Source organism: Hydra vulgaris, chromosome 09, assembly GCF_038396675.1.
Source record: "Hydra vulgaris chromosome 09, alternate assembly HydraT2T_AEP".
Classification (NCBI taxonomy): Eukaryota; Metazoa; Cnidaria; class Hydrozoa; order Anthoathecata; family Hydridae; genus Hydra; species Hydra vulgaris.
This window is the reverse complement of record NC_088928.1, coordinates 56,910,001-56,920,910: the sequence shown is the minus strand read 5'-3', so window position 1 is coordinate 56,920,910 and position 10,910 is coordinate 56,910,001. Positions and strand designations below refer to the sequence as shown.

At 29.5% G+C, this 10,910-nt stretch overlaps 3 protein-coding genes across 4 annotated transcripts; 2 read left to right on the top strand and 1 right to left on the bottom strand.

Moving 5' to 3' along the window:
- Nucleotides 1-1,618: 1,618 nt before the first annotated feature.
- LOC136085604 (uncharacterized) lies at nucleotides 1,619-4,315 on the bottom strand. Its single transcript, XM_065806927.1, has 4 exons — nucleotides 4,099-4,315; nucleotides 2,838-3,979; nucleotides 2,386-2,712; nucleotides 1,619-2,239 (listed from the first exon to the last, which is right to left on the bottom strand). The coding sequence occupies exons 1-4, from the start codon at nucleotides 4,211-4,213 to the stop codon at nucleotides 1,619-1,621; spliced, it is 2,205 nt and encodes a 734-aa protein (XP_065662999.1). The 5' UTR covers nucleotides 4,214-4,315.
- A 1,668-nt stretch (nucleotides 4,316-5,983) lies between these two features.
- Nucleotides 5,984-8,048, top strand: LOC136085136 (V(D)J recombination-activating protein 1-like). Its single transcript, XM_065806442.1, has 3 exons — nucleotides 5,984-7,375; nucleotides 7,452-7,662; nucleotides 7,830-8,048. The coding sequence occupies exon 1, from the start codon at nucleotides 6,100-6,102 to the stop codon at nucleotides 7,042-7,044; it is 945 nt and encodes a 314-aa protein (XP_065662514.1). The 5' UTR covers nucleotides 5,984-6,099; the 3' UTR covers nucleotides 7,045-7,375; nucleotides 7,452-7,662; nucleotides 7,830-8,048.
- A 1,238-nt stretch (nucleotides 8,049-9,286) lies between these two features.
- LOC136085135 (uncharacterized) lies at nucleotides 9,287-10,478 on the top strand. Of its 2 annotated transcripts, none has more exons than XM_065806440.1 (3): nucleotides 9,287-9,547; nucleotides 9,765-9,957; nucleotides 10,049-10,478. In XM_065806440.1, exons 1-3 carry the CDS (start codon nucleotides 9,431-9,433, stop codon nucleotides 10,357-10,359), a joined length of 621 nt encoding a protein of 206 aa, XP_065662512.1. In that variant the 5' UTR covers nucleotides 9,287-9,430; the 3' UTR covers nucleotides 10,360-10,478. The 2 variants fall into 2 exon arrangements, with proteins under 2 accessions (XP_065662512.1, XP_065662513.1); XM_065806441.1 differs by having other exon boundaries at nucleotides 9,294-9,547; nucleotides 9,765-9,864.
- Nucleotides 10,479-10,910: the final 432 nt, after the last annotated feature.

The following is a 10,910-nucleotide window of genomic DNA, read 5'->3' as shown; positions in this document are numbered from 1 at the left end:
AGAGCTAATGGCAATTATGTGCTAAGAAATGTACTTAGTGCTAATAAATCGAGAATTGTTTTTTCTGTAATACGCGATGAAACTCGAGACATTTTCGGTATTGAGCATGTTTATATGTGTTCGATCAGTTTCTGAAAATTTTACAATGTACAAAGATTGTCTTGGTCTCTATGCAATTGATGCTACCGACAGTAAGTCACTTTTTTATGCAATATATGATGTTTTATTAAGGTGTAGACTAGTCAAGAAAATGGTGCGGGGGCAAAGTTACGATGGTGCCGCTTTAATGTCAGGGCATCTAAGTGGTGTTACTAAACTATTTCAAGATGATGTAATGAAGCGATTTTTATACATTGTTTGGCATATCGACTTAACCTTATTCTTCAAGATGCTTGTAAACAAGTCAGTTGTATGAACGAGGGATAGGAATTGTGCCGCTGTTGCATAGTTTCATTTGTTTAGCTCCAAAGAGACTGGTTAGGTTTAAAAACTACAATGTGATACACTTGACGAGGATGTCAAGCAAATCAATTTAAGTGCTCCTTGTCCAATTCGTTTTACCGTGAGGACCAAATCATATAGTTCAATTCTGACAAATTTTCAAGTAATTATTTTAGAGCTTCAAGAAATTTCTGAATCAAATGATCCTAACAGAGCTAAAGCAGAAGGTTTACCTGATAAATTATTATCGTTTCAATTATAATTTGGGCTTTGCCTGACTTATGATGTGTTAGCAACTGTATAGTAGGCCATCCCATAATTTTTTTTTGACAACCAAATTACATGCGGAGTCGCTAATGAGTGGCGTAGAGGTCATATTTATAAGTCAAATTTTTTTCGAAGTTCGAAGTTACGCACTAGGCAATTTATGACCAAAATTGAGCAGTTTTCAACACAACGGCGCGAATCGATTCTGATGTCGAATCCAGTTAATTTTTTCATTTATATTCTCTTCATGTGTTCCCATACCAAAAAAAACACTGTGCTTTTCGAGTTAAGAAATACACAATGCCTACCGTTCACTGATTTTGATAGAAAAATCAACATTTGTGTTATTTCAAAGTGCCTTTTTGTTGATCTATGAGGTCATTTTCAGTCATGGTGCAATATTTTTTTTTTTTTACTTCTTATTGGTATCAAATGATGTTTTTAAAAAAATTACTTTTATTGGAACCTAAGATTAAACAAAGCCAAACTTAAAATGGTTACCCCCAAAAGATTTGTTATAGGACTTTAAATATTTTGCTGTAGATTTAACTAGATCAAAATGTGTTGATATATTTCAGAAAATATCTACTTTGATTTTGTGTGTGTTATTTTAAATTCTCATTAAATTTTAAGTGCTCATCACAGAGCACCGCGGGAAAATTTTTTACTAGTAAATGTCGTTTATATGACTAAACCGGCATCAATCCTCGGACCTCCTATATTAAAGTAAGAACTCTAAGTACTGCCATAGCTGCTATTTTATTTATTATATATATAATAAATTCTTTCCTTTAAGACACATATCTCTAAAAATCACATAATTTAGTTTTTTTTAAAATACATTTTCAAGGTTTAGAGTCTACAGTAAGGTAATTCTAATTATTAGAGATATTGGAAAGGTTTTGAATTATTAACTCACAGCCAGTAGCGAGGGAGCAGGCGTTGTAACTGACTCCTTGTATCCATTCTTCGTCTTTTTAAATGGCTTTTTCCAAGAGTTTTTCATTTGGAGAAGGTTCTGAAGTTTTTCCTCGCTCTTCGCACGCTCTACATTATCTTGAATGAGTTTTACTGCACGTTCTGATGAGTCGTTAACAACTTCGACAGATTTTACGAAGCTTTGAAACTCATTGTATCCTGGAAATTCTTTCCAAAAAATCTGAGGGAGTTTCATCCATAGACATTTTTCAGAAGTATGACCTAGGATATCAAAAATTAACCAGGAATCTGGCGAAATATATGATTCAAGACTTGGTGGTTGATCTATATTAAACAAAAAACTGCTATCAGAAAGGATTTTAGTTTTGGTTCTAACCGTTCCTACATTTTTAATGCCACTCCGTTGGGTTGAATAAAGAACTTTTGCCATCTTTTCCATTTCGATGTAGTGATCTTTATTAGAACATGCTAGCGCCAGCACCACGGTTGATGGATCCAAATACCACATATGGTTTCGCCATGATTTTAATACCACTTCTGCGGCAGGCTCATACGCATTGTAATGGCACACCTGCCAATAGTTTCGTTGATCCTAAGAGTGTGAGTTAAAAATAATGCAATACAGATAGTAAGTAAGGTTGATAATGACACGTCTAACATCTAATGTAATAAGTGTCATTATTCTAAAACAATTTAGTTGGTATTTTTTTGAAACAAATTATTCATAAATTATGAGACTAATATAAAAATATTTAGGAAATTAAGTTTTACTTCAAAAGCTGCAGAATCAGAAAACTCGCAGGTCAAAAACCACGATGCCCAGAAAAGAGAAATGTATTCAGCCATTCTGTTGATCTCTTTGACAATTTCATCACTCAGAAAAAGAACCTGTCTGATCTTAGGGAGAAGCAAATTGAACTTCATATAGTACAATGCCTTTGCCATGAACCTGGCGTGTGAAATAGCTCTGGTTTTGTGAATTTTATACCTAACTGTCTGATCTTCTTCAAGGAACATAACTACAAGCTCTGCCAGTTCACAATAATCTTTGCGCTTCTCAAAAGTCTAAATGTATATAATTTACAACTTAATTAAAAACTTTTATGTTTCTTCTTTCTATTTTTATAGTTGGTATATATATTTGGTATAAAGTTGTTTTAAAGTAATATATTTCTTTATTTTAACCTTACCTGACTATTTCTTAACTTGTTTTTATCTATCAGGTCCTTGCAAGTTTTTAGCGCCAATAGAGCCTGCTTCTCCAACCAGGTACCCTTAACATTCTGGTGATTAAATTTCAACAGCATCTTCTCGTTGTTTGCATCAATACCATGCCAGTTCTGCTTTAGAGATTTAAATAGTTGATTCTCTGGTCCAACAGATTTGTTTACTGCAACTTCATTGCAAAAGTGTTTTATATGGAGCTCTCCTACATGATGGCGGCAGGCTAACAAGAGCAATGGTCGGCCATGAAAATTAGCTAACCTTGCACAAGCTCCTTTTAAATAGCCAGTGTTTGAAGCAGTGGTATCAAAACAAACTCCGTGGATGAACTGCCCTAGATCAAAAGAATCTAATAGATTTTGAATTGCTGTGAACTGAGCCTCACCACTGCCGTGTTCCAACCCTGGAGCGCCTAACAGATGGGACTGATTGTCATGCCTTATAAGCACACAAGTTCGGTCTTTTGTCTCATCTATGCTACCCGTATAATCTTTGATAATTTTGCTATCAAAATGCACAATGATGTGTTTGCCGCTCGTCTTAACCATACTGGTTATGTTTGCTCTAAGAACACCAGCATCATTTCTTATTATTGTATCAAAAATCCTGTGAGTTGAGCTGTGGGATAATGTTACATTTTCTATATCTCCACCGGCATTGCAAAGAAAAGAAGAGATAAGTGCTGTTGCCTGGTTAGTAGATATTCCCATCCCAATAGCAGTTCTGGCAGTTTTTGAAAAAATGTCTTTTGGTATCTTTAGAGTCATATTTTTCACTGTCTTCTTCTTTGATGCGTTACCAATCTTAAAATCATCTTCGGAACATGTATCATTAGAGTCATCAGTAATCATTTCACTTTCAGAGGAAAATCCGGAGAAATCATGGAAAGTTTTTTTTACTATACCAGAGGTTTTAGAGTTATTTCTTGATGCAGATCTATTACTAACATCTACAAACCGACCGTCCAACGCTCCAATCACCATCTTTCTGCAACTTAGCTGGTCCCGTATGAAGGTTAAATCTTCAATCTTATCTGCTTCCAGTCTTAGCCTATCAGTCTTTAAACTACGTTCAAGAAGCGTAATGTCTTCTCCAGCCCAAAATAATCCTTTAAATTTAATTTTTTTAGGTAAGAACAAGAAAAAGTAAACTATTTACTTCACAATAAATTAGCTTAGTACTGGCTGTTTGACTAGAAAATCTTAACATTTAATATTTATCCCCTACCTGTCATTGATTTCTCAAATTTATTTCTTGTCTCAAGATAACCAATTCCAATTTTTTTCTGGGATTTCTTCAATGCTATGTACTTTTCTACATACTTCTTGACATGATACATCATCCTTTTGTCACTGATGACTTTGAAGCCAGTTTTTCTCCAAGGAATTAAGATTCCGGAAAGGATACAACTGACATTGCAAAATTCATTGTTTGTTATGAATTTTAATCTATGAAGAACTTCCGTAAATTAAAAACATAACTTATTAAATTATCTTTACTATATTTGACATAAAACATGAAATAACGTTCTTATCTATTGATTTCTAAAGCTAAAAGCTTACTTGAAAGTTTTGGACATTAAAGGACAAGCGACGAGATCCTTCAGTGCTTTCTTTGGAAATTGTTCTCTTAAAAATAAGTAGCGTTGGATAACGTGTATCCTTAGGGGCAGCTGGTTTGTTTCCATTCTATCCAGAGTGACGTTAACTAGGAACATGTTCTTGCGACTCGATCTTCTTTTTTTAAACCCCTTCTTGGGACAGGGATACACCTCAGATACTTTTGTTGTCATAGCTAGCTTTAAAACAAAATTTCATAATGTTACTCATTGATCATAATGTTAATCACTATAAACATTTTCATAATTTGTATGAAGTTTAAAATTTTTTAAAAGTTTATTTAAAATATTATAAATGTTTAAATAACGTAATTCATTTAACTATAATTATAAAATATAACATGCATTATTATGTTATGTTGTTATAATAAACTTACTTGAGGTGGTAATATTAGATTTTTTAAAATTAAAAATTGTTAAGTAGCTCGATAAAAAAATTGTTTTCTTAACTGCCCTTTTTTTAAATATTACCCGATTTTTGCGTTTCTAAAGTACCACCTGGTAACAAATATGATAATAATAAAAATGCGCACAATCGGTATGGATAAAAAACCTTCCATTCTTTGTATTGACGCAGTTAAATTGTTAAAGGTTTATAAATTTCTATTCGCGCTGATCATTTGAAACTGCCCATAAAAACTCAAAAAATGTAAAAAAGTTAAACTTTAAACGAATGGCGCGAGAATAAATACTCATCCAGAAAAAAAAATAAAAAAATTCATTAACAAACCAATATCTTAGGAACATTTTGAGACACTCCGTGAAATAAAATTCGTTCATGAGGGTCAAAATGGGATGGCCTACTGTATAGCCACGGTCGTTCAAACTTACTTAATTAGCGACAAGTTATTGTACGCAAGCGCAGTTGGATTATAAAAATTTTTGGACTTTCAAAATGGCTTCGGGCCTTCGCAACAAAGTTAATTTTTAGTTGACAACTAGTTTTTTTATTAATATTTGCTTTTTTTTTATCATTTTTTACCAGAATAAGTAGTTGTAAAATATTGGTAGTGTTTTGGTAACTTAATTTTTTTAAAAAGTAAGTAAAATAATAGGAGAACATTTTTTTATGACTGATGCAGATTTACTTAAAAAAAAATTTTTTCTTTGATTTGTTTACAAATTTATAAGTCTTTTTTCTTTTTTTTTGAGCGGTAAAACTTAAAAATTTTTATAATTTTATTTATATGAATCTTTTATCTTTTTATTACTTATAAGTAATGTTCGCACTCAATTTTTTTTCTTGTTCAAAATTTACATCCAACGATTGTCATAAATTGACACCATTTTAGTAAACGTAAATTGTCCTTTGTAAAAAAGTTTGCTAAGTTTTTCTATTTTAATTTTAAATAAAGTATTTTATTTTGTATGCAGTTTATTATTAATTTATTAGCTTCATTTAAATTATGAATGTAAACACTATTTAATAAATGAGGTTAAAGCTTGTTGGTTAATCAGTATATTTATCCATAAACTTTTTTTTTTCTTAGATGGAGATTCATAACAAGAACTTGAATCTTATTTGTCGGGTCTGTGGATATTTGGTTGGGAAAAAAAAATACCCTATTGGAACAAACCAAAAAAATAAAATTAAAAAAGTGTTTCATGTCATGCTGTCAGATGATATAGAAAATGTTTATCCAAAAATAATTTGCCATAAGTGTTATAATACCATAAATAATGTTATCAAAAGAATGACATCAACAACACTTTGTTTATGTATGAACTGGAAACCTCATTGTGAGGAATGCTTTTGTTGTCAGCAGGTAAAAAAACTTAGTAAAGGTCTAAATGTAGCCAAATTATTTAAACACAATAAAAAGCTCATTGTTCGCCCTGGTATTAGTAAAAAAGTATGGTCATTTTCAATGATTGCTAAAATAAAAAGTAGCATTGTGACAGCATATGACTCAGATATAGATATTGAGGAATTAAAAAACAAATTTAATCCTCATTTACCACTCTGTCAGTGTAATTTATGTAGTAAAATACCAAAACAATCAGTTACTCTTAGAAGATGTGAAGATTTATTTTGTTTTTTCTGTCTAGTAGAAACTATAAAGGTAAAAAAACTTAATGAAACATTTTGTCCAAAATGTAAAGAGCCTATTTTACCTACAGACTTGGTGACCAGTGTAAAAACAAATTCTCTTTTAAACATGTTAACTGTTGAGTGCATATGTAAAAAAAAGTTCAATGTAATGAAAGAGTATGATTTATATACTAATCATAAGAGTATATGCATTGATAAATCAATAGCACAAACAGCCTCATTGTTATCACCATCTATATCTTTATTTACTTCTAATTTGGCTTCATCATCTTTTACAGTAACCTCATCAACATCATCATCGTCAGCATTATTTAACAACAACATTTCTGAGATTATTGATCTTACAGTGGATGACAATATTCCAAGAATAGTTGAAGATGCTGCACTCCATGTTCTTAAGCAAAAGATGGCAAAAGATGGTAAACAAGTTCTTGAGTTTAAAAGTGGAGGTCCTAGATTAATAATATATTTTAGTTTTAGCTTAATTTATAATAACCATTAATTAAATAGGTATTACTTTTCATAAATCTTTTTTTTTAGCCAGTTTTGTTTTCACTTGCTCCAAAAGCTTATGTAAGCAGTGACCAAGCATCAACCACAACAGTTAGAGTCAGAAATGCTTCTATTAAAAGACAATTGAAAGTTGTGTCTGGTACATCCAATGATGCAATTTGTTGTCAATCATCAAAACTCCTTAATTCTTTTCAAGCAGAGTCAAAAGGATTAATATTAGATAACCTAAATACCGAAACAAAAGTAATTAGTGCCACTAACACGGTAGCAATGAAAGCAGATCTGTGCATACCATGGGAAAAGCTTAAAACAATTTCCAGGTTAATATTTTGCTATATAAATATTATTCTATACTAATTTTTATAGCATGACATAATTTTTTTTGTTTGTTTAAAGGTGGCTGAAGAGCTTTAATATAAATACAGCATCACATTCTTCTCAAAGAATAGTTGCTGAAAAGTTATCTGGTGATGACCTTATTGTGGAAAATGCACCATTTACCTTTGGAAAAAAAAGAGAAAGGAACATTTGAAATAAAATATGCATCTTGGGGTTATATTGAAAATTTACCAATGCATATTTTAAGACATCTTGATCAATTAGAAAGGTAGTTTTAACAACCAATAATGAAAGTTTTTTTAAAACATAATTTATAAAGTAAATTTTTTTTTCATTTTGGTATATTTGTTATTAGTTAAAATGAAAACCATTGCCTACTAAATAATTTATTATTTTAAAATGTATTTAATTATTAAATAATTTATTTTTATGTAGTTGTAAAAGACTTCATTACCACAAATTTATTCCTGATAAAGAGATACAAATTAAAATTGGAGGTGATTATGGTGGGGGAGTTTTAAAATGACTTACCAGGTTGCAAATACCCTAAACCCAAATAGCAAAGACAACACCATAGTTTTTAGCATTTTCGAGGTGAAGGATTACAGAATCAATGTCAAAGTAGCCATGTCAAGGTTTGAAAAGCAAATAGAAGATCTTCAAGAAATGAAGTATAAGTAAGATAAAAAAATTATTTTTCTTTTTAATAACTAATGTGCTTTATTTTTAGTTGAATTAAATAGATTAATAATTTAGTACTAATTAGTTTTAATAAATTATACTTTAAAATAAATATAATATATTACAAATGATATTTATATTTAATTTATCTTAAACATTTCTACACACCTCAACAGGGATAACAATATTAGAGTATTTGTTTTTGGTGATTATCAGTTTCTATATGCCCTCTATGGAATCTCAGGAGCATCAGGTGATTTCTATCTTTATTAATGACAAATTATCAGTATTTTCATAATTTTTGTTACTTAATTCGAAATATATTGAAATTCAAACAAAATGGTTGGGTCTTTTTTGCTGAATGAAAAACCACTATATGGTTTATAATATTTACATATAGTATCACAAATAATATATATATATATATATATATATATATATATATATATATATATATATATATATATATATATATATATTTTTATATATATATATATATATATTTTTATATATATATATATATATATATATATAAATAAAATTAAATAGTATATTATAGTAAAAATAATAAAAAAATTTATTAATAATTATTAATAATTTTAACTATTTCTTATCCATTTTATTTTAAGGGAGGCATTGTTGTCTTTTCTGTTATGCAACAGCAAGTGACATGAATCTTGGTGAGCAGAAAAGTTCTGAAATAAAAGATCGTACCTTAGAAGATCTACTATTGGATCATGAAAAATTTATAGAAAACGGAGGTTTAAAGAAAAATGTAAAAAACTTCAATAATGTCATCACAAAGCCCATTTTGAAAATACCACTAGATCAAGTAATGTTGTTTTTATTTGTCATAATAACTTTGCAGTGCAGCTTAATAAAAGTACATCATTATATACTTTCAATTTATATTTTTAGGTTTTTAACTTGTATGCACTAAACAGTTTTGCAAACATTTGCTATAGTGCAAACTAATTGTAGAAAAAAGCTTAAACGTCAATCAGTTTGAGTGTATTTAGAACACATTTTTACAAGTTTGTGGTCAAGCAATTTGCATTTTTTCATAAGCACGAAAGCAATTTTTCATATACAGATTTAATTTTTGTTTTTTTCTCTCTGATCACTGTTTTTTTAAACTCTGATCTGCATATGAAATAATTTCATATGCAGATCAGAGTTTAAAAAAACAGTGTTTTAAATATCAACCCTGTCATTCACAGATTAGTCTTTGTTTTTATGAAATGAATAATATAATTATTACTGCTATGCAACTATTGTTGGTTTATGTTATACTACTTTAAGTTTTTTTTTAGACTGATCTTTATAATATTCTATTTGAAAAACATTCATCAGAAATGGGTCAGAGACCATGCACTAAGATGATTGAGACGGTACTACAAAAGCTTAAAGTACAACGTCAAGCTTACCACGGAAAAAGTTTTATAGGAAACCACGTGCATAAAATGCTAAAAGTAATTAAATTAGATATTAGTATGAATAAAAAGCATGACGTAGTACGTAAAAGACAGATAACTAGGTTTTTACTTGATAAATAATAGTTTATTATCTATTTTTTTTACTTTTAATGCTAATTTAGTTTTGGAAAAATTGGAATTTAATGCAATTACAACAAATAATACATCAATAAACCTAAAAATTTATCTTTAGTAAAATAAATTTGCTATTTAGAAATCTTCAATACTTCAGCTATGCAACTGTATCCCGAAACTTGTTCACGATGAAGGATATTCAGGAACAAACATGCATCAGTTTGCAATTGATATTAGCAGTAAATATAAACAACTATTTGATAAATTTGCCCAGTGCTATAAAATATTTTCTTCGAAAAATACAATTACACAAGACGATTTAATTCTTTTAAGTAAGTCGCACTGTATAAAATGCTTTAAAATAAGTTTATGTATACTTTTTTTTTTTTTTTTTTTGTTAATTTAATTTTAAATTTTTTTTAGAAAAAAATATAAACGACTTGATGCAATTTTATCGCTTAAATTGGCCCGAGGCTTCAGTGACACCTAAGCTGCATATGTTGGAACATCATGCTATTCCGTTTATGCAAAAATGGGGAGGAGGATTCGGGTTTTATGGAGAACAAGGTGGAGAATCAATTCACATGGAGTTTAACAAACTCAAAACTATTTATCAATCAATTCCTTGCCCAACATTGCGATTAAAAAGTATTCTTAAATCTCATTACCAAAAGACAAACCCAGAGAATATGCAACTTAAGCCATGTCTAAAAAAAAGGAAAAAAATAGGTTAATTAGAAAGTTAATTCAATTCTGAAGATTTGATTGACGAGAAGGAAGTATCGATTAGTCAAAAAAAATTTTGTTTACCTGGATTTACCAGTCATAAAACATATAGAACTGAAGTCTCCTCAAGAAAGAAATTAAAAACGGCTATTTTCATAGCCACAACATAATGAAAACATTATTTGATATAAAATAATTTTTTAGTTATGGGCGATGCATAAATACCACCCATGTCATTTTAATTGTTTCTTTTTCTCGCGTATACGCGCAGATCAGTTATATAACGTATTATTCAAAAGACAAATTTGTGTATGTATATATATATATATATATATATATATATATATATATATATTTTATGCAATGTTTGATGAATAAGCACATATTTTTCAGAAAGCTATTTAGATGACCCGACAAATAGAGAAAATAACGGTAGAAAAAAAAAAGTTATATAAAGTTTACACGAAGCTTTGACGAAGCGATGCCAAAGTAAAAATAACTCACGATTTAAATGTTAGCAAAAAACTTAATACGTTTGCGCTTAGTATTTGCAGATAGG